The following is a 24258-nucleotide window of genomic DNA, read 5'->3' on the forward strand; positions in this document are numbered from 1 at the left end:
GTCGTCATTGTGTTAAACCAGCCAATAGCGCGCTAGGGGGAAAAGCTAGCTTGGTGATTGGCTCCCACAAAAAACTTATCGAAACTAGAAAGAACTGTATTGCTCTTCTCCAGAAACTTCTGCAGGGCCAACTCAAACCGCCGGCAGAACGGGCGGGGCTACCCAGTCTAGGAATTCCCGATACTGGAATGGGTATGGGAGCCGCTGTACTCACTTGGGGTCCGGTGGTCCGTCCGTCAGGGGCTTCATGGACAGCTTGCAGAGGGAGCGGAACACCAGGAAGGCGTCCTTCTGGAGGATATGGGAGAACTTGGCGCCGGGGGGCTGGCCCGGAGCTGTGCCCGATTCCTACGGGAGGAGGAGGGAACGCCGGAGATGAGGAGGGAGACGGCCGTCGCTGATCTACAGCCCGCCATGAACAACGCAGGAGGAAACTACGGGGAACATGGAGTAAAGGACCTCCTCGGAGTTGAGGAACCAGCTGAGGAGGGGTTGGAAACGTGGACTGGTGCCAATAGACAGTGTTGTGCATGAACTAGTTCAAAAGAACAAGTTAATTTTGCTATGAACTTTGAACTGAACGTAACATATTTTTAACTAAAGAACTTGAACTAGTTCAGATTTTGTGACAGTCACACTGTCACAAAATCTGAACAAGTTCAAGTTTAAGTTCTTTAGTTAAAAATATGTTACGTTCAGTTCATTTTTATATGAACTTTGAACTGAACGTAACATATTTTTAACTAAAGAATTTGAACTAGTTCAGATTTTGTGACATTCTGAATTGATGCTTAGGTCCAGATTACATGATTACTAAATAGAGTTACTGCCTTAGTTGTGATGAATGAAACAGGTGTACAAATAATATCCACAACAATCTGAGATTGTAGTGATGGGCAGCTGGTAATGGAGAGGATTCATTTTAAAAGATAAGCACAGAATACTCACTCCAACAGTTTTTCTTCGGTTTCTAAAAAAACTTAATGAACTGAACTTTGAACTAGTTCATGTGAAGTGAACTTGCACAACACTGCCAATAGAAGTGCGATTATTATTATTAAACTTCTGGCTGGCATGGAATTGCTTTCATAAGGGTGCTTCTTAAGTTGGAATAATTCCCATTGCTTCTTTTTTTTAATGGCTGTATTTATTATTTACATTATGTTATCAGTTTCATTTTTTTTTTTTTAACATTTCTGTTGGTAATTCACTGATGTGTTACGTTTCATCCAACAGTGTCATAGTCAAGTCAAGTCAAGTCTTTATTATTGCCAAACGACAAATCATCTGGAATTCCTTTTGGTGATTTGGCTCACATCCTAGCGTTGATATATTTATACTGTGATGTTCCTGCTTCATGTCTCCTGTCATTCATGTCATGTCCATAGTTCTACACCTCTGGAATCATTTTGCTGGACCATACATCTGAACACAGGGTGTCACTGAAGAAGAGCCCTGGGACTCAATGGTCGTGACCATCCTCAAACGTACAACATACACACACACACACACACACACACCTCGTGGTACCCGTCGCCACGGCAACCCCCCCCCCCCCCCGCTCACCTGAGTGTCGGTGGAGGAGACGGAGAGCCGGTCGTCGGGCAGCGACGGCGTGAAGCTGGCGCTGATGGGCGTGCCGGGGATGCCGTTGACGTGCGCGTGCTCGCTGTCGCTGCTGCCCAGCACGCTCTCGTCCTCCAGCGAGCTCTGTGTGACCTCCGCCGACCCCTCGCCCGGCTCAGACTCGCCGGCTGCCACAGCCTCGCCGACGCCCCCACCCTCGCCTCCCGACTCCTTGGCGTCCGAGCAGAGGTGGGCGGGGTCCAGGCAGTTCCCTGTGGAGGGAGGAGGAGAGATGGTCAGTTGAGCCGATTGATTTAAACTTTTAAATCATAATCGCCGTCTCATCTGTGACCTATGAACGCTAGTTTGACAAACTAAATAACTAAGTACGATTTATAATCCTGTCGAAGTACCCCACTTGACACTCAAAAGTTTTTAAACAAAAGCTCCTTCAGATATGAGTGAGTGTCTGTAAAGATATAGGCATATAGGTAGAGCTTGTGTCTGTGGAGATATAGGCATGTATCTAAACCATAGGTACAGTACGCATGAAGATATAGGCATGTATCTAAGCTATAGGTGGAGCGTGTATGAATGAAGACGTAGGACTGTTTGCGGCCGGTTCCCCAGTGCAGTCGTTTGGCGCCATCGTTCCCTGCCATGGAGACGTGTCACCTGACACCCTGTTGTTCCGAGTGACTTCATGCCTCAGTAGGATCACCGTCAGACTCTCCAGTGATCGGAGAGCCTCACGGAACACCTCTCCTCTAGCAGGGGAGGGGACCAGCTTGTCCTCTCCTCTCTGCTCTCCTTCCCTTTGTATCAAACGCTAGCTCATGGTGCTCCGATGCCGCCGCCGCCCCCCCCCCCCCCCGCTGTCTGCTGTAGCACCACGGCCCCAGGGGTTGAAGGGAAGGGAGAGCGCAAACAGACCAGGAGGAAACAGCGTGGACGGCGTTGTGGTGTGTGTTCAGGGAGGGAAGAGGCACCGCAAGGCGCCGACCCAGACGATAACAAACCGTATTGAGCACAGTGGCTGAACGTGCTGCAGTGCTAACCATGAGGGCGATACACATTGGGGCGGCCCAGGTTCGATTCCCACCTGTGTTCCTACGGTACAGTCCATCACACGTTGACTCTCTCAACCCACTTTCCGGTTGTTCATTTAAAAGGCATAAAATATTTTCATGAAAATCTATTTTTGAAGAAATACACTTTATAGAAATAAAGTGAAATACAAACTCTTGTGTATATTTTGCCCATTTCAAAATGAGCCAATGAGAGGACGGGGGGGCGGCTCACCTCCGGCGACTGTGTTCACCACCTCCTGCAGGACGCTCTGCACGATCTCCTGGGCCTTCTCCTCGTAGTTGGGGGCTTCGCGGTCCTCCTCCACCTCCCGCTGCTGCTCCTGCTGCTCCTGCTCCACCACGGCGCCTGGAGGGTGGAGGGAACGTCAGCTCCGTCACCCTCAGATCACCCCCGGATCACCCTCAGATCACCCTCGGATCACCCTCGGATCACCCTCGGATCACCCTCGGATCACCCCCGGATCACCCTCGGATCACCCTCAGATCACCCACATTGACGTCGGGGGAAAACAAGAGTGAGCCACAAACAGCCTCACACCGCCGCGGTGACATCACCAACATGGGACAGTGAGCACCCAGTATCCCAGTGACCGCCCAGTATCCGCCCAGTATGACAGTGACCGCCCTGTGACCAACCAGTATCCGCCCAGTATGACAGTGACCGCCCTGTGACCAACCAGTATCACAGTGCCCACCCAGTATCAAATCAGCGTGTTACCACGGGGACAGCGTGTTACCACGGGGACAGCCTGTTACCACGGGGACGGCCTGTTACCACGGGGACGGCCTGTTACCACGGGGACGGCCTGTTAGCACGGGGACAGCGTGTTACCACGGGGACAGCCTGTTACCACGGAGACGGCAGGTGAAGGTCCTCTTACCCTGGGCGGCGGCGGCGGCGGCGGCGGCGGTGGCCTGGTCCGCCTCCGTCTGCTCGTTTTCCGCCACGCAGAACTCTGAGCCGTTCTCGGGGTGGGGGCTCTCGTAGGCCCCGGGGCCCCGGCCCTCGGGGGCACCGCCCTCCAGGCCGCTGTTGACGGGGGTGGAGGGGGTGGTGGCGGTGGGCGTGGCCCCCGGGGTGGACTGTGTGGATGGGGGCGTGGAGGGCCCGTTGGGCTCCTGGGCGGGGCCTCTGGACTGGAGGTGGGCGGGGCCCTGGAGCTGGGGGGAGGCGGCCTCTTTGTGGGGCGTGGCCGGGGACTGCTGCCGGTGGCGCTCCCGCTCCATCTGCTTAGCCTCCTGCAGCTACACACACACACACACACACACACACACACACAAATAGAGACAGTCACACACACACACACACACACACACACACACACACACACAAATAGAGACAGTCACACACACACACACACACACACACACACACAGAGACACAAATAGAGACAGACACAGTCACACACACACACACACACACACACACAAATAGAGACAGACACAGTCACACACACAGAGACACACAGTCACACACAGAGAAACACATTAGAGCATCATAAATCAATTAGGTCCCTACAGAAGAGCCTATCAAGATGGAGGGCCCTGCCCGGGCCCCAGAGCTGCAGCCCACCGCGGCCAGATGTCCGACAGGAAGTGACAGCGGGCTGGGGGGGACCGCCCTCTGGCTCAACCTCCATCTTGATATGTGGCCACAGAGCGCCGGGCGAACACACACCACCCAAACAGTCGCTGGACGTTGTGTGAACAGTTTCAGTGTGTGTGTGTGTGTGTGTGTGTGTGTGTGTGTGTGTGTGTGTGTGTGTGTGTGTGTGTGTGTGTGTGTGTGTGTGTGTGTGTGTGTGTGTGTGTGTAACCTTACGTGTGACTATTTTTGTGCACTGGTTCGTGCGGTGGTTTTTGGTTTGCCGTGTGTGTGTGATAGCAGCTCAAACAGCGGGTCCAAAACAGTTGGAGTGTATCACGGTTGTGGTTGTGTGTTGCGGGCCGCTCGGCTGTGTGCTCCGCTAGTGTGCTTCAGTCGGTGGCTGATGAGCAGAACTTGCCGAGCGATATTAAAGACATGCACAGAGGTGGGTGGGCGGGTGGGTGAGTGGTGGGAGGGTACTTCCACTATGTAACGGTGTGTTCATGGCTTTTAACTGGTGCCCGTCGCAGCGTGTTATTGGTTTGCGTTCAGCCGTTCCTCTCTGCGGGACAATCGCCATGGCGATGGAACTCACAAAACGGAGGGCAAAGAATAAGAGCAAGCGCAGGAGGAGGGAGGGAGCGACCGGCGGTGGAGGGGCTCAGGGCGGCCGGCCGTGCCACTCCGGTCAGAGTGCACTTTAGTCGCAAGTTCTTGCAATTAAAAAGGGACATTTTATAAAGAAGACAAAAAAAACAACTCAAGGGAGAAAATGAGTTCAACTGAAGAAGAAGAAGAAGAAGAAGAAGTGAGGCGAAGACGAAAGTAAGAAATAAAATAAAGATGTGGCAGTTGCAAAACGATGGCGAGATATATGGACAAAGTTCAGAAAACGAACATACAGATCTATACTATATATACACTAGTAAATAATTATCTCTGATCCAGACTCCAATACAGGTCATTGAATGATCCGTGTGATGCTTCAGCAGAGCCAGCTTGGCTCTCTTCTACTACTGGGCGATGGGAACATACCTCAGCAGGTGTGAGTGTGATTAGCCGTTACAAAAGCTGTTTAAAAAAATCTACCTGTTCCTGTGTTTTAGTGACTTCATAAGTGGGCGTGTCCACCTAGATGTGTGCTGGATAGATCAGTCCACCGGCCTACCCAGTGGAGTATAGAAAATGTGACTTCTCTATCTATCATCTGATTTAAAAAAGGACGGCTTATCACACTCACACCTGGTGGCATGATATCACGCCTTTACGAAAATATATCCGTATTTGCTCTATCCAGGAAAATAATCAATGGGTGATTAGTATATTCTACCCCTAAAACAAACAAAGAAAAAACATACTAATAGATTCCTCCGGCCAATCTAATGAGCCGCTGCAATCTGGCCCAAGAGGAATGCAACGTAAACAACTTAATTCAATGAAAGCGCATTCTGAGGCCACGATTAGGACGGAATAAACGTCTCGGACAAATGCACCTTAGCTGGAGGGGACGGAGGTGTCTGTGGAAACTGAATAAGCTCATCACCTAAATGGCAAAAGAGCTGAGAGAGATATAGGCTTGCAGAGAGAGAGAGAGAGAGAGAGAGAGAGAGAGAGAAGGGTTGAGAGGATAGGGAGGTTGTAGAGAGAAGGTAGCGAGAGAGAAGAGAAGAGACTCATCTCGTGTGTTTATCCTTTATTTCTACTATGTGCAGGTAGGCCCAGGAGAAGACATTTACACATTAAAAAAGGTGCACTCAACTAGCAGGCACCACACACACACTACAGTATTAGCCCATCTGTCTCTGTCTCCCATCTCCCCCCCCCGCCCCCCCCCCGAAAGCAAAACTTAATGATACTAATTAAAGCGTGGTGCTGCATCTGCAGAAGACAGAAGGCAGATTCAGTCCCACACCTGTTCAGTGTAAATGCAGCGGAAACATGAAAATGGAAGCCAGGACAGTGGGGGGGGGGGGGGTCTTGGTGGTCGGCGGTAAACAGAAAAAACTCAAATGCGTGGAACACACGACACGCATGGACACGGCACCAGAGCCCCCCCCCCCCCCCCCCCCCCCCCCGAGAGGAGGAGTGGAGCGGGGATGGAGAGAGGGCAGCTGGATGGAGAGGTCAGTGGGTGGAGGGGTGGGGGAAACACAACACACACACACACACACACACACACACACACACACACACACACACACACACACACACACACACACACACAGAAGAGAGGAATCGTGAAGTGTGGAAGTTCAGATCAGGCAAGTCAGGGCAGTCCAGCACGTATTACCTGGCGGTCCCTCTTTCTGGAGGCCAGAGACCATGAGAGCTTGTGATTTGTAAGCTACGTGTCCAAGGGGGCGAGAGGGAGGGAAGGAGGTGAGGAGGAGGAGGAGGAGGAGGAGGAGGAGGAGGAGGAGGAGAGGAAGTGTCAATCAAAAAGAAAAAGATGGCGTTAGAGCAAGCTTTGTTTTTGGGTTTGTTTCCTTTGATCTCAAAAGGCAGCGACTTTACTGTGGTTGCACTTCTGGACAAAAACACAAAACATGACTTACTTGACATCTTTCCAGAACAGGCAGGCAACAAACACACGCAAAAAACAGCACATCCACCGGCAGCAGAACGCTCTTAGTGACAGTTAACCACAACACGACACACGGTCACGGTCTGAGGGAGCACACGGACTATGGATCAACAACGACGGGAACACAGAGTCAACCTCCCGGCTCCTACCTTGCACCACACGGCATGCGTCTGCTCACCAGCACTCACCCGGCACATGCGTGCGTGCATGTGTGTGTGGGTGCGTGTGAGTGAGAGGATGAGGGAGTGAGGGAGTGAGGGAGTGCATGTGTCCGGGCGTGTGAGAGAGAGAGTGAGTGAGAGAGTGGTGAGGGTGGGGGTATGAGTGCATGAGTGTCTGCGTTCATCTACAAATGTATGCACAGGACACCCCCTAAGAGAGTACCGTGTTCTGCAGAGCGAACCGGGTGGAGGAGAGGAGGAGGAGGAGGAGGAGAAGGAGGATGGAGGAGGACCTACTGCCTGGTTCTCCATGCGGGCGAAGATGACGTTGAGCATCTGCGTGAGCGTGGCCTTGGCCGTGGTCTGGTTGATGAGGTTCTTGCTGGCCAGGTAGATGTTGTAGCAGGTGCGGACCGCCTGCAGCACGGTGCCCTCGTGGATCTCAATGTGCTGCGACGTCACCGCCGTCAACAGGGCCTGGAGGGGAGGAGGGGGAGGAGGGGAGGAGAGGAGAGGGGAGGAGGAGAGGAGAGGAGAGGGGAGAGGGGGAGGAAGAGAGCAGAGAAGGGCAGTTGAGGGCAGGTGCTAAGTTGGCTTAGGTTGCCATGACAATGTCGCGTGATGATTTGTCTGCTAAGGACCACCGACGATAACCCCGTCCTGAGGAACAGTTTGACCGAAGGCCTGGTCTGACGGAACGTCCCTGCGGCCAATGGAGTACCTCGTGGTTCACCAAGATTAAATGAACAAAAAACCAATGCATGACGGAGAACAAATGTGACACGTCGACAACAAATGTGGTCGGACCATCAGACCCACTTCACCCTCAATGTACTCCGACAGCCCTTCACCTGAAAGCATTCCACTACCCTCGACTTCTGCTCGTTCATATCGTAACCATGGGAATAACACACAATACTTTGAGCAAACACTCCCACGCTTTATTATTTACATTCCTAGTATATGAGAGAGCGAAAGAGAGAGAATCATCTCAGTGTGTCACACAATACAGTGACACACACAGGGAGACATATTGAGACAGAGAGAAACAAGCATAGCTGGAGAGACACACACAGGGAGAGAGAGACACTAAGAGAGAGAGAGGGAATAGACAGATGGAGATGGAAAGAGACAAGCATAGAGATACACACACAGGGAGAGTCAGAGTGAGAGACAGACACTAAGAGAGAGAGAGAGAGAAAGGGTACAGACAGATGGAGGCAGACAGAGAGACAGAGAGACACAGAGGGTATAGACAGATTGAGGCAGAATGAGAGCCAGAGAGAGACACTAAAGGGCTGATTATGGTCCGCAATGACCACGCAATGACCACACAGACGCTTCGACTCAGTCGGGAACCTTTATGGTTCTGCGTCGGGTTTTAGTGAGCGGACCAATCACAGCCCTTGCGGCTGTGTCGCCTCGACGGAAGGTTACAATTTTTGGGAGACGCACGTCAGGCCCTTGCGGTGGATGCAAGGAGGGTCCGCAAGGACGTAAGGGGTCCGTAACCCTGTTGCGTTGCGTGAATGTGGGACCATAATCAGCCATTAAGAGAGAGGGAGAGGTTGAGAGAGAGAGGGAGAGAAGGTATGAAGATGGAGGCAGAGAGTGAGTAAGTTAGTGAGAGAGTGAGCCAGAGCCAGAGCCAGAGACAGAGAGTGAGAGCGAGAGAGACAGAGAGCGAGAGTGACAGTGAGTGAGACAGAGCCAGAGACAGAGTGAGAGCGACAGTGAGAGAGACAGGAAGCGACAGAGAGAGCAGGGGGTCAGCGAGCAGCAGGGGCCCCGGCCCACCTTGATGATCTGCAGCTGGATGCCCTCGTCCGTCTGGGGCCCCTGGAAGCAGGCGCAGACGGTCTCGATGATCCTGTCGATCAACTTCTTGCCCGGAGCCGTGCTGTCCGGGGCGCTGCCCGTCAGGTGCCCATAGGCGATCAGTTTCTGGAGGCGGGCGCAGTCACACACGCACAGACGCACACGCACGCACGCACACACACACACACACAGACGCACGCACACACGCACAGACGTGCGCACACACACACACACATACAGACGCACATGGACAAACACACACACACACACGCACACATACATCCACACAGTCACACACACAGACAAGCAAACACTCATATACACATGTACAGACACACGCACGCACGCACGCACGCACACACAAACACACACCAACGACACCATCACAACGGAGAGAAAAGAGAGACACGGTACAATGAAAAATAATCCTCAGAGGATTCCCTGTCAGCTCAAAGATTCAGACGATTGATTCGGCACTTTCAATAAATCTGTTAATGTGACAAATACATATTTATGAAATCAAGATCATTCACAATCTTCCTCCCATCACAGCCCACAGGCGCTTCCCTCCCCAACACGAAGTGACACCCGTCTGGTTTACAACACACACACACACACACACACACCCCCCACCCCTTGCGGGCGGAGTGACGTCAGACGGAGGGAGGCCGCCACTGACCTGCAGGCAGTCCAGGGAGGTGATGACGATGCGGGGACATTTGGACTGACAGGCCAACTCAAACGGCAGGAAGTACTTGTCAGCCTCGATGAAGTTGGTCTTTGACTTGATTGGCGGGAGAGTGCTGGAGCCCGATTTACCGTCACCTGGGGGGGGGCTGGGGGGGAGAGGCAGAGGGAGAGAGGACATTAGAGAGGGAGAGAGAGAGGGCGTTAGAGATGGAGAGAGGGGGGAGAGAGAGAGGGCGTTAGAGATGGAGAGAGGGGGGAGAGAGAGAGGGCGTTAGAGATGGGGAGAGAGAGGGCGTTAGAGATGGGGAGAGAGAGAGAGAGAGAGAGAGAGAGAGAGAAGAGAGAGAGAGAGAGAGAGAGAGAGAGAGAGACACAGACAGGGACTCAGAGAGAGAGAGGAGAGGGCCGCTGGGAGAGGATGATAAACACAGTAATCACATGTCTGTCAGCCAGAGACGAGGCAGCGTGGGAAACCAACAATCAGCCTGACACTGGGAGGCACTGGGAGGCAGGCCTCCACACAGATTTGTGTGTGCGTGAGCGCGTGCGTGTGTGTTTGAGCACGACGAAGTAAACACATGTAGATAATACAATCTTCAGGGGTCACTAATGATGGACCATGAGGAATGATGCTGATGATGAACACATTCACAGTCCGTACATCTAATAATAACCAACCTTTAGCCTTAGTTATTATAAATTATTAGGGATGCACCGAAATTAAAATTCTTGGCCGAAACCGAAAACCGAAAATGAGGAAACCAAGGCTGAGACCGAAACCGAAACACCGAAATAAATTATTATGCCAATTATTAGTAGGCCTACCATTGCATTTATAGCTATGACTGTGTACTAACCTCACTAAAATCAAGGCATTGCAATTCAAAGAATAAATCAATTACAATTATTAAAAGTATAAAAATATTTATTTAGCACTGAAAAAACAACAACACCGTTTTCCGTTTTGCACTTTGCAGACGGTCCCTAAGCTCGCGGATGATAGCCGACAGCTGATAGAAGCTGTCGGCACTTTGTGGATGGTCCCTAAACTCGCGGCTGATAGCCGACAGCTCATAGAAGCTGTCTCATAGCGAGCCGTCGCTAAAGACGGCTCGTTTGGATGAAAACAAGGTTGTAGCTGGTTCTCTAGATTATTACATTTAGCTAGAGGTGTCACTTGTTTCACAATGTTTCACTGATGATGGTGAATGTTTCACTGGTTTTTGTTTGCGTCATCACAATTTCCTGTTTCGGCCGTGTTGTTTCGGTGATAAAAGTGTTTTGGCCGAAAGCCGAAAATGCGCTTTTGGGCCATTTTCGGCCGAAAATTTTCGGTGGCCGAAATTTCGGTGCATCCCTATAAATTATAGGAAAAACGCATCGCTCTGCAGTGACGCAGACGAGGAAAATCACAAACAAGCAATACTTGTACATGAATAACATATAGTCCTGCGTCATCAACCACTAATGATATCAGATCAAAACACACAGCTCAAAGAGTGTGTGCACCACAATGTTTGTTCAGCTCTAAAAGTGCATTCCCACTCCCCTACTGGTTTAGCACCAGTTCGCCCTGGTCTGGACGGAGGCCTTAAAGCACGTCGCTGGAGGAGGGAGTGGATTGAGTGAACGAGCCTCTGCTCCCAGGAAGCTTCACTAACTGAGGGATGATTTCTTTGGACTGGTTTTACGATCAAACATAAGATGTGTCTGTGTGCTTTCCAGGTCTTCTTAAAGGAGCACCGGACACCCTGACTCCGCCTTTAATAAACGCTTTCAGGTGTTTTTAATTCATCCTATACACGCCCCCTCAGTTCTGGTCCAATCAGCAGAGGCCGAGTGTCACGTTATCACTTAATCAGTGGGTGACCGGGGAGCAGCCATATCAGAGAGGGAGTCATCTAACGAAAACCAATGTAAGACTTGGGGCTGGGTTGGGTTCCTCAGGGAGCGAGATGGAAAGAACACACACACACACACACACACACACACACACACACACACACACACACACACACACACACACACACACACACACACACACACACACACACACACACACACACACACACACACACACACACACACACAGAAAGAGAGACAGAAGATCAGATAGAGAGAGAGAGAGGGGAAGAGAACAGAGAGAGGGAGGGAGAGAACAGAGAGAGGGAGGGAGAGAACAGAGAGAGGGAGGGAGAGAACAGAGAACAGGGAGGGAGAGCGGAAACAGGGCCGCATAGCCAGTATAGCGAGGCTGAGAGAGGATGATAATGAGTGAGGAGGAGCAGTTATGTTTATGCCTCCCTATACCAGCTCAATGAAACAAAGGAGGAGTCCAGAGCGCTTTAAACTAAATGAGAATGACCTGACACAGCACGCACACATACACACGCACAAACAGAGAGACAAGAGAAAAACAACAAATGGGCAAATGGGTGAGGGACGGATGAAGTACGAAACAAATGGTGTCAATTCCAGAGAGAGAAGATTTAGACGGACGGGAGAGGAGAAGAAATCATCTTGATGTCTTACAGCACACCGCTCCCCTCCCCTTCCCTAACCTCTCCCTCTCTCTCTCTCTCTCTCTCTCTCAGAGGGCGGTGGCTGATGACAAGAACCTGTTATCTTTGTGACTCTTCACCAAGTGTAAACTTATCTCAGGTAACTCAACTGGCTTCATTAGACTGATGTATTATTTATGATGAGCGTGAATGTTAAATAACACATTAATGTTTAAGAGGAGCGGTAGCCACTCCAATTGTAGACTCAATAAACATAGACATATAAAACCTCACATTGTGATTATCTTAATAAGTCTAATCCATTTAGATTGCAGAGCTGTGTAACTAAACAGAGAGCTGCGTTTATATTCATGTTGTGTTGACGACCCCACTGACAGATAACACAACGAAATACAATCACCGCTCCCGCCTTGCTCAGTAGTGTGTGTGTGTGTGTGTGTGTCTCTCTCTTCCAGTTAACATTCTGACTCCCAGCATGATGGCGGCTGGCTCCTCCCACCTCCTGGTTCTGCTCTCCATCATGTAAACGCTAAGTGGATCTTAAGAGAGGATCACACCTCCTCCTACAGCTCTGCGGTGAGCCTCGTTGTAACTGCATCAGTCTGGGAGTGGGTACATAACCACTATAGAATACATAAAGCATGACAGGAAGCACGACCCACTGTGGCCCATTGATTGGAGGAGGATTGAGTGAGGCCCTTGTAATGAGGGTTGTTGTGGGGAGCCATGATTAGGGTTAGGAGCCGTGCGTCCTATTGGATTAACACTATCTGGGCTTCCTGTATCGTAGACAACCACCCAATCAGTGAGCTGGGTGAGAGAGAGGAGGGAGAAAGAGGTGAAGAGAGAGAGAGAGAGAGAGAGAGAGAGAGAGAGAGAGAGAGAGAGAGAGAGAGAGAGAGAGAGAGAGAGAGAGAGAGGCTAGGAAGAGAGAGGAGAGAGAGGGAGAGAGAGAGAGGCTAGGAAGAAAGAGAGGAGAGAGAGGGAGAGAGAGGCTAGGGAGAGAGAGGTAAAGAGAGAGGGGAGAGAGGGATGCAGAGATATAGAGGGAGAGAGGGAGAGAGAGGCTAGGGAGAGAGAGAGGGGGGAGAAAGGGGTAAAGAGAGAGGGGAGAGAGAGATGCAGAGATATAGAGGGAGAGAGAGAGGGGAGAGAGATGAAGAGATATAGAGGGAGAGTCTAACTGGCCGCGGGAGGGAGAGAAGGAGACTGCATGTGAGAGATGGAGAGGAAAGGAGAGGAAGTGAGAGAAGTGGCACTCACACCACACTTAGTCTGAAACAGGAGGACGTTTGGTGGAACGCGCGCACACAAGAAGAAGCATGGGTTAGTGAGGGAAGACGATAATGGGAGCAAGGCGAAAGGAGGCCAACAAAATCTGCACGCACAGGAGGACAGACACACTCAGAGAAACAACACACACACATTCTTGTACAGAATACGAGAGAAACCCGAGGAGAGGCTTGCTGCAGAGTGTTGAATGTGACATCCTCAGGAGGATGTCACATTCCTCCAACACGAGAAACAAGAGCGCGCGCGCGCGCGCACACACACACACACACACACACACACACACACGGCCCAAGATGACCTCTTCAGACATAAAACAATGGCTTGGCCGGTAAAGGTTTCCACTCTGTCAGGTCTGTTTATTGCGCGCACACACACACGCACACACACACACGTACTCACCTTAATTTTTCAGATTCCTCTTTGATTTCCTCTGAAAGAAGAGAGAGAGAACAAGGTTAGAAAGGAGCAGTTGAATTGTCTCTCAGTGGGTTCCCCTCTAATGGTTCTGTGGTGGGTTCCTCTCTAATGGTTCTGCGGTAAGTTCTTCTCTAATGGTTCGGCAGGGTTCTGTAAGTTATAAGTTAACAGAGGCAAACACACATAGTGGTTCAACATCGGAACAAAAGCAAGGAATTCAGAGTGGACGATAAATCTGAACCATGAAACTCAAAACTCAGCAACATCTGCATCACAGGCCATGAACATCTGTACACAGAAGATTAGAGAGGATCAAAGATTCTCAGGTGATGATGTGATTGGTCACAAAGCCAGACAGGAAATAAGAAGATACAGGTGAGTGTGACGCAGACCTGACCCCTGCTCAGAGGTCAGCGATGCACTCAGGCGCGATGTGCCCTCCCTGTACGCATTCAGCGACGCATTCCTTCACATGCCCACTCTAGTTCAACCGACCCCAACACAGCGGTACGAGCCTAACGAGCAGACTCGTTTGATCAGGGTTAGGGGTAGGGCTAGGGGTACGATGCAGGAAAGAGAGTATTTAGATGCATTAAATGTGGCAATGTGGTGGCAGCATAGAGGGGGGTGACTCCAGGATGCTGGTTTCATTGTTAAGCCCTCAGAAGGTGTCGTGGGTCTAACTTAACGAAACATCGGTTAAAGAGGGTTCCCACTTGATAACCCCTATGAAATGCTGCATACTGCATGCTGCTGTATTTACTGCTGTTAGTTGGGCCATTTGTCTGCTTGCTTATAAGGTTGGTTTGGGCAGGGGCTTCATGTGTTTTCCTTAGATTTTGGCACAAGGGCTTATAACATCTGATCCTGTGTATTAATGAAATCATACATATCATATTTTAACCTTTAAACTTTCTGTTTTGTTAGTTTGCTTATGTTTGTTTGTTTTGTTTTTATTTTGATTCGTATGATTTAGCTGCTATTGTGAAGAGTCTTTGTAGCCTGGCTATTGCCAGACCAAGCTCAATGGTAGATTGCACGTTGGTCTGGGGAGGCTGCTGTCATTTTCTTCAGCACAAGAGGCGTGGTCAACGGGCGGAGTTAAATTGACTCTGTACGCAATTGTCTGGTTTCACACGATGACGACAGGGAAGCGACGGCAAGCAGCCAATTGCGTGCCAGGGGGAAAAGCCAGCTTGGTGATTGGCTCCCGCAAAAACGTATCGAAACTAGAAAGAAATGTATTGCTCTACTCCAGACCCTTCTGCAGGGCCAACTCAAATCACCGGCAGAATGGACGGGGCTACCCGGTCTAGCGTCTTTGAGCATTGGGAAAAGTGCTATATAAATGTGATGTATAATTATTATTATATATTCCTTACAAGAGATTGGGCCCATGATACTTCTTAATTATGACGGTATCCAGGGCTGTCCCGTCCAGCCCCCTAGGCACTCAACTCTCCTACCCCCCCCCGCCCCTTCTGGTCTGCACAGCAGTGGAACTCAATGAAGGGACTGTCTAACACCGTAGGTCCGACATCCTGGCTGGTAGAGCGTGGAGGAGGACTCAGTGTTTTGATTTTGGTGCATTTGCATTCATCGTTTGCATGTTGAACGCAAATTGGCTCCCAGGTGGCTGGCCTTAGCAACCCGCCTTAGCAACCCGCCTTAGCAGCCCAGGGCTGGACTTAACTTTGAGTGTGATCGGAGTACCACACGACACAGACCTAAATACGGATACCAGTGCCCAGCCAGGAACCAGGCTACTGTAAACAGCTGCGCTCACAGAAACACACACACACACACACATCCATCTGCCCTGAGCCGGATCAGGAGGGGGGGGCTGATTATCATGTGATCAACCCGGAGGAGAGGGTCAGGCTGTGATGGATGGATGGTAGTGGAGCCAGGAGAGAGAGACAGAGGAAAGAGAGACAGAGAGAGAGACACACAGAGGAAAGATAAAGTGAGAAGATGAGCACCTAAGGGATGGAGAGACGGGGGCGCCGGATACAAGGAGGGAGGAAGGGGAGAGAGAGAGAGAGAGAGAGAGAGAGAGAGAGAGAGAGAGAGAGAGAGAGAGAGAGAGAGAGAGAGAGAGAGAGAGAGAGAGAGAGAGAGAGAGAGAGAGAGAGAGAGAGAGAGAGAGATAGAAACAGATGCTGGCCATTACCCGATGACAGTGCTGCAGGAAGTGATTTTAAAAGGGCAATAAGCGGTACAAGTCCTCGCAGAGCATCCAAAGCCTGCCAGGGGCGGGAATCGCCGTGACAACTCAATTATTCCACCGCTCGGAGGCTCGACGCCACTTCCAAAAACAGCGAGATCTGCTGGGCGAGGAGTAGTTAGTCGCCCACACTCTGAGGACGTCTAGCGGGCTTCAGAGCCTCATCCCTCACAGCAAACAGGAGGGAGGAGAGAGAGAGGGCCTGTTGACTCGGACAGGCATTTCAATCACGGCTATTTACTTGTGACACACGCACACACACAAACAAACCCTACCCTTCACCACAGCACCCCCCCCCCCCCCCCCCCCTGCTTAGGAGCTGGGAAATATTAAACAATATTGTCAAATTGGATATTATCATTTGTTCTGTCCGGCTGAAACAAAAAGATATTAAATGTCTCTTAAACTAATCAATCAAAATATATGAAACACAATAAGTGTGTTGTGTTATTCGCTCAGAGTGGAGTCTTAAGCTGCGTGATTCATTATTATCTGTTCTTTCATATATTAAAAACCTTGTTGCATTGTTATCCAACCTTATCTCCAACTAAACAATGTCGGCCTTTCCTAGCGTTAGCAAAACGCTCTCTGTCTGGGGCCAAATATCTGCTCACCCTGACCCTAACGTTCTACATCTGAGACCTACAGTCCTGATCCTCACAGATAGGCCCATGTGACCTGATAAGCACACAGACACATCTCCGTCATCACACAGACACACCACATGTCTGGACGTCTGAACTGTGAAACTCTGCGCACACACACACACACACACACACACACACACACACACACACACACACACACACACACACACACACACACACACACACACACACACACACACACACACACACACACACACACACACACACACACACACACACACACAAACCCACACCCCAGAGAGGTTACCATGGACATCACCGGCGTGCGTGCGTGCGTGCGTGCGTGCGTAGGGCCCCATGAGGCCTTGATCAGTAGACAGACCATAATAAGTCCTGCCATCATGGCTACTTCCTCGTCTGCATCACAGCTGCCAAATTAAACCCCATAGATTCTGTTCACCACCATATTCTGCCAAAATGAAATAAGCTGGTTGTCTATTTATGATATAATGAGGCTCAATGGGGGGGAACTCATTGTTTCACAGGGAGTCTCTAAATGTTTTAGTATTAGTTTTAGCATGCCGAGTCAACTCATTTAAATGCGTTTCAGTCTTTTTTTGACTTAAAATATGTTCTACAGGAAAAGAAGACCAAGCCTAGTTAGGGAATTGTGGTCAGTTTATCCCTGGCCGGGTTAACATCACACAGTTACCAGTTGGACCTCAGAATGGAGCGGACCTCAGTATGGAGGCAGGCCTCAGAATGGAGGCGGGGCCTCAGAATGGAGATAGTGCCTCAGAATGGAGGCGGGGCCTCAGAATGGAGGCGGACCTCAGAATGGAGGCGGGGCCTCAGAATGGAGGCGGGGCCTCAGAATGGAGACAGTGCCTCAGAATGGAGACAGTGCCTCAGAATGGAGGCCGGGTCTCAGAATGGAGGCAGACCTCAGAATGGAGGCGGGGCCTCAGAATGGAGGCGGACCTCAGAATGGAGGCGGGGCCTCAGAATGGAGGCAGTGCCTCCGACTGGAGGCGGGGCCTCAGACTGGAGGCGGGGCCTCAGTATGGAGGCGGGGCCTCAGTATGGAGGCAGACCTCAGAATGGAGGCGGACCTCAAAATGGAGGCGGGCCTCAGAATGGAGGCGGACCTCAAAATGGAGGCGGACCTCAGAATGGAGGCGGACCTCAGAATGGAGGCGGGGCCTCAGAATGGAGGCGGGGCCTCAGTATGGAGGCAGCCCAGGTGGATCCAGAACCACCTGACTGATCACCTCCTCAGCCGCTGTGCTCCCACCGGCTCCCAGTCTCCCCACCTGGCATGGCTGAACCCCACCCGGTCCTGACCGTGCCGGCTATGGGGGGGGGGGGGGGGGGGGGGGGAGTTTGCTGCTGTATGTGTGCCTCGCATGGCTTCAATGGTAACAGGAAAGACAGCCGGATGCAGGATAGTGCCGTGTGGATGTGGATGTCAGTTTTGCTTCATTTTGCTTTGGATAGGCCGACACCCATTAATCAGTAACAAACCACAGCTTATCACTGATGATGCGGGCTTCCTCCCACTTCCAACTCATTTCCTTAACACAACAATCCTGACATACCTGCCTGCTCTCAGGGTTAATATAGTAACCCTGAGGCCTTAACTCGTACCCCCACTTCCTACTCTGGTAAGACTAAAAGTACAAAAGGTGGCTAATCATTCCTTCACTCCGTGCCGGAGTTAGCAAAGCGTGGTTGTCATAGCGAGGCATTAAGGGGGAAAGGTTCAATCATGACCTTTGTCCTCCGCCTATAAAGAGAACTAAAGATAGTCTCAGGGGCAGCAAACATATTGCACAGGAATGGAATCAGTTTCATATGAGGATGATGTTAGGAATATCTTCAAAAGGTCCTTATACGATGCTGTTATTCCATTTTATATTGTATAAAATTACAAATACATTAACATTGACTATGGGAAATTTCAAAATAAAGGTACTCTACGGATGTTCCTCTCCACTAGTTCCCCTGACGGATAACCGGATGTGTGAACAATAAGTCGACTAGTCGAATAAATCAGACACAGTTGAGCGCACTACAATCTAAGACCGAACATGGTTCAATCTTGGCCTCAGATCGAAATGCTTAATCTAATTTATTTCAGGCAGTTAGGATTGGTCTTACTTTATCCGTTTAAATTATTAAAGAAATGTTCTGTTCTTTTTATTAATATATGGATCTGCTTACTGATCAGTGTGAGAGTGTTAGTACATCTGTGGATATAACTATTGTCTGAAGTCAAACAAGGCATTTAAATTAAGTCATGAAAGACCAATCGACCGCAACTGTCAGCCCACCTGACAACACCCACTTTAAGATTGATTACTTTATTAGATTGATGATTAGCGTTTTTTGAGAAACGACACATTGTTTAACATTAATTTCATTAATAAACATGGTACAATTCTTATGTGTATATCAATTATGCATGCTGCAGTGATTCATACCTCGGCTGAAATGCTTTTCTCAGAACAACAATAAAAAGGCCTTTAGCCGAATAGTATTTTTCTGGTGCCTACCGAAGGCTCCCTCTCAGTTTTCCAGTGGCAGAACACCAACCCCCTGAGAAGGACTGGGAGGCCTGTGAGCACCACCTGGCCTGAACACCTGTCCAGCCCCAAGATCAGGACAGGGCACATTACTTTATATCTGCTATCCCTAGGCCAGTTGCAAACGAAAAAGATGACATGTTCCATTGAGCTACATATGTACTTGCAGATGTTCGAAGCGAGCCCTCCTGTGCTCTGAGTGAGGGTCTTGCTGACCCTACAAACTGTAACATGACGACTTGCGTACCAGGCTGTCGTCGTGTGCTGTGACCTCGGCCTGGTGACCATAAGCAGAGCGAGCGTGATGACCTTCAGCTGACCACTAGCTGCAACAGAAAGTTGGCACAAAGCACTGACCGTGACCTCGCTCGGCGCTCTGAACATACTGGGACCGCATTATATTATGGGCTGGACGGAGACAGGCAGGGTGTGTTATTTTATGCATTGTTATTTGCATATTTATATACAGTTCAACTAAAGTGTTTCTGCATTCAAACAAGCGCCTCTTAGACTAAAACAAAGTGTTAGGCGGTCTGGTTTGACTTGATGTGCTGCAGAAGTTTATTTAACGCGGACGGAGCACGCTTAGACAGAACACTGGTGACACTGGGAGGGAACACTGGTGACACTGGGAGGGAACACTGGTGACACTGGGAGGGAACACTGGTAACACTGGGAGGGAGCACTGGTAACACTGGGAGGGAGCACTGGTGTTGACCAGCGAGTGCAGCCCTGACCAGTGGCCCAGCGGTGAACCTGTTGTGGGTTCTGCAGACTGCAGCCGTCTTGTTTTGACCGAACAAAGAGGCCTCAGAGCGCAGTGGTGGCGGCGGCGGCGGCGGCTATCTGACACCAGCACAACAACCAGCCTCCTGTAAAAGATGCATGAGCCCAGGTGGAGGGAGCGGCACTGGGGAAAACCGGGCCTCTACCGGGCCTCTACTGGGCCTCTACCGGGCCTCTACTGGGCCTCTAGCCCCAGCCAGGGAGGGGGAGCAGCACCACAACAAGGCCCAGGCCGGACGCTCGGCTCAAGAGTCACCGTCTGGGCGCCCAGAGGGAGAGGGGCCGGTCCCCACGATGGAACCAGGGGCTCCGGTGTGCATACAGTGTAGTGCTCTGTGTGTGGATTTAACTGTGTATGTGTGTCTCTCTCCGAGTGTGCGTCTCTCTCTCTCTCTCTCTATCTCCGAGTGTGTGTGTGTGTGTCTCTCTCTCGGAATGTGTGTCTGTGTCAGTGTGTGTCTCTCTGGGTGTGTGTGTGTCTTTGTGGTACAGAGGTCTCATGGGAAAGAGGTTCTGTTGTTCTGAGGGTGAGCAGCACTAAAACCTTGGGGAGCATCAGATGACAGCCACACACACACACACACACACACACACACACACACACACACACACACTAAGTAGCACTAAGTAGTTAACAACGGTTACTCAAACTAGTTTGGATCCTGCTCCAGCTCATAACAGCCCAGTGAAGGATCTATTTATAACCCTGGACCTCTGTTGTACTCCGGCTCAGGTTTTGACCGGCCAGAGATGAACATAAAAGTCAGAAACCTGTCGACTGTGTGGGAACAGGGATGGTCACATTTTAAAGTGATTGGTCAAATTCTGACCAACCATTGGTTACATTTGACACTGATTGGTCGCATTTAACGTCATTGGCCGCATTTTAAACACACATTTGTGCTTTGGCAAAGAAATAATTTGATAGGATGCTTGCAGACACAAAAACTTATACATCTGGCCCCCTCTCTCTCTCTCCCCCTCCCTCTAATGCATCCGTCTCCCTCTCTCTCTCCCTCCAATACATCTAGATATCAATCTATCTTTCTATACTGTATATCTACATCTGCCTACCTCTCCCCCTTCTAATACATCTGGACCTCTCTCCCCCTCCCTGTAATACATCTGCCTCCCTCTCCCCCTCCCTAGTGCTGACTACAGCAGCTACAGCAGGCGCCATGCACTGTTCTTTGACAACGTGGCACACTCCAGACAACACGGCCCTCCAGACAGCCGACAGGACACACCATCAGAAGGGCAGCAGCTAGCCCGGCCAGGCTCCTGACGGTCAGGTGTGTGAGTGGAGTGAGTGGTGTGTGCTACTCAGCTAGCCTGTCAGGTGTGTGAGGGAAGGCTAGCCGCTACTCAGCTAGCCCAGCTAGCCTCCTGGCGGTCAGGTGTGTGAGGGGAGGCTAGCCTAGCAGCCCCCAGCTTAGGATGCTGTGTATGCTATGTGATGAATTCAGTGATGGGTAAATAACCTCTACTGTGGTCTGGTGCCGAGTAGCATGGGGCTAACACGTGGCTAACAAAAAGCAGCATAGCATCTATGTGACGCACTGTATGCATACGCACGAGTGCGAGGGTTTAAAAGGTTAAAACATTTGAATATTTAACCAGGGTAAAGTAAACAAAAGGCCTGCTTGGAGAGGGAGCAAAAGATTCAAAGGATGTGAGTTGTTGTTGGACGCTGGCCCGACAGCGTCCATATTTAGGAGATGGCTGCGGGCCCTGGTGACTGGTGACTGGTGACGGGCCGTCTGCCATTATTTATGATATTCTGTAGTCAGACGACGGATCCAGTATGAATCACCCCCATGCGGGTCCTCCTCTGAGGCGGACTGAGGCGCTGGCAGAACAGCAACGGAAACAGACTGCAGCGGAGGCAGAAACCCGTCCAAACTCTTTGCTCTTTTAACTAACATAGTTTGACTAACGCTAATTAATGATTTTTTTTTTTTTTAATCTATGATTCATTCCACCAGGCAAGTCATTGAGAACAAATTCTTATTTACAACCGCAGCTTGGCAAGAGGCAAGGCTTCTTGAGGGAGGGGCTAAAGATAATTGTCAGAAGGTTTTAAGACTGCAGCTTACATCCCAGATTTATTTACTTACATACAAGCACAACAGGCATGAGTGACATCAATGTCATACGGACTAGCTCCCGAGCACCGGGCAGCTAGCTAGCAAACAGCTGCGTCAGGCTACACCAGGCTGAACCAGCCGAGCAAAGACGAGCAGCCAGACCAACAGGCGGACGGCAGAGCGGGAGAGCAGGAGCACACGAGGCGGCCGTATCAGACGACAGACAGAGGACGGGGAATATTAGCAGGTCAGTGAACATCACATTAACTACTGGAGACACTACTGGACCACACAGGAGGGAAGAAGGGAAGGAATGATGGAGGGAAGAAGGCATGGAATGAAGGAATGATTGAATGATGAAATGAAAGACACGGTGGGAAGGAAGGAGGGAACGAAGCAAGACAAAATGAAAGACAGAAAAGGCCCCCAGAACCCAGCCACCCCCAGACCCCCGTACACACAGAGGTTCTGGGTCACTGACTGGCCCGGCCTCTGGCCCGGCCTTCAGCCCAGGAGTGTGAGGCTGGATTACCACTTCAAACAGCCCCCTGCTCATCTGCATTTACCACGGCCCCATTCACCACTAACACAACATGCACCACTAACACAACATTCACCATTACCACAACATGCACAACTAACACAACATTCAGAATCACCACTAACACAACATTCAGAATCACCACTAACACAATATCCACCACTAACACAACATTCACCAGTAACAAAACCTGCACCACTAACACAACATGCACCACTAACACAACATGCACCACTAACACAACATTCACCAGTAACACAACATCCACCAGTAACACAACATGCACCACTAACACAACATGCACACCTGTACACTACTCTCTTCACTGCCCAGTCACCCAGTCCACCCACTAGCGATCCAACCAGTTAGGCAGCCTGCCAGCCAGCCAGCCTAACTGCCCATAAAGACACAAAAGGTTGAGGTCTTGGGTGTGGCCGGGTCTGGTTTGTCATTTCTAATGAACCGTACAGGCAGACCTCTTTCCAAAACATCCCACAGAGGAAGACTGTTTTTTTTTTACATTTTGTTCTTTCTTTATATAAATTGCAGAACAGGTCCTGGATACATATCTGGACATTATTTTCCATTTTACCATTTTGTGTATTTTTTTTAAGGGGAAATTTCAAAGTTCTCATTTACAATGTGTTTTTTTTTGGAGAGAAATTAAGAATAAATGCATCATGTTTTCAAACTCAAAAATAATCGTTTGAATAATCGAGATTTCAATACTGACTACGATTTTTTCCGTAATCGAGCAGCCCTAGACTAAACCCAGGTGGATCTTAAAGTAATCCTCCTGCCTGTAAAGCCTCCTCACCATAGTAACGCAAGCGCCTGGTGGCAAGAAAGACTTCCCCAGCCATATCCGTCTGCCTGACGAGAAAGCCTGACTGATAATCGGGGGGGGGGGGGGGGGGGGGGGGGGGGGGGGGGGGGGGGGGGAGATCAGCGTGGGGGGGGGGGTTGCAGCGGACCTCTTACCAAACACCGATAGCCAGCGGGCGGCATGGGCACCAGGCGGAGCCTGAGAAGGATGGGACCCCTGACATTTCCATTGTCCCCCATGAAAGGGAGAGGTTGCACAGCAGTAATTACATTTGGAGGGGAGGTCGGAAATACTGCCAGAGGTTGTCTGGGCTACCCGATCGTGTGCGTGTGTGTGTGCGTGTTCATGTGTGTGTGTACCGGGGTGTATGAGTGTGTGAATGTGTGTGTGTGTGTGTGTGGTGTGATGTGGTATGGTGTGGTGTGTGTGTGTGTGTGTGTGGGGGGGGTGTCTATGGCAGCCATTCACACCTGCATAATCCTCTGCCAAATCAGAAGCCTTTTTTCTGTGTATTCCTTAGCTCTCAAGGCTGAGTTATAGAAGCTTTTTCTTTGGGTAGGTTGATAAACAAACCAAAACAACACACACAGAGACTGCAAGGCCACACTTACTCAACCTTCAGCTGCTGAAAACATAATGAGACTTTAACGAGACTTGATTACATTCTCAGTGGACAGAAGGTGTACTAGGACACGGGTTTCCTATCCCAAAAGTAGTGCATTTGGTCCAGGGTTGTTGCACACATTAAAAAGGAAAAGGAAGACTTGACAAGATTTGCACAGCAGACCCACCAGCCTTAAGAAAAGACAAAAGGTGGCCTTGTTGATTACAGCCTCCTCAATACCATGCTACAGTAAACAAACAGATA

The 24258-nt window shown here is 50.3% G+C and overlaps 1 protein-coding gene across 1 annotated transcript in view; it reads right to left on the reverse strand.

Moving 5' to 3' along the window:
* Window positions 1–210: 210 nt before the first annotated feature.
* Window positions 211–24258, reverse strand: part of LOC311355396 (brefeldin A-inhibited guanine nucleotide-exchange protein 1-like) — a gene marked incomplete at its 3' end in the record, with an annotated part of 31906 nt that continues 7858 nt past the window's right edge. The window contains exons 2-9 of the mRNA XM_084475167.1: window positions 13713–13743; window positions 9488–9644; window positions 8788–8934; window positions 7288–7467; window positions 3539–3902; window positions 2869–3003; window positions 1567–1838; window positions 211–348 (exon numbers count right to left, since the gene is read on the reverse strand). Of these exons, the coding sequence (XP_084331293.1) occupies window positions 211–348; window positions 1567–1838; window positions 2869–3003; window positions 3539–3902; window positions 7288–7467; window positions 8788–8934; window positions 9488–9644; window positions 13713–13743 (1424 nt within the window). The remainder of the gene's footprint in view (window positions 349–1566; window positions 1839–2868; window positions 3004–3538; window positions 3903–7287; window positions 7468–8787; window positions 8935–9487; window positions 9645–13712; window positions 13744–24258) is intronic.

The sequence above is a fragment of the Micromesistius poutassou genome (assembly GCF_964030765.1).
Source record: "Micromesistius poutassou genome assembly, chromosome: 11".
Taxonomy (NCBI): domain Eukaryota; kingdom Metazoa; phylum Chordata; class Actinopteri; order Gadiformes; family Gadidae; genus Micromesistius; species Micromesistius poutassou.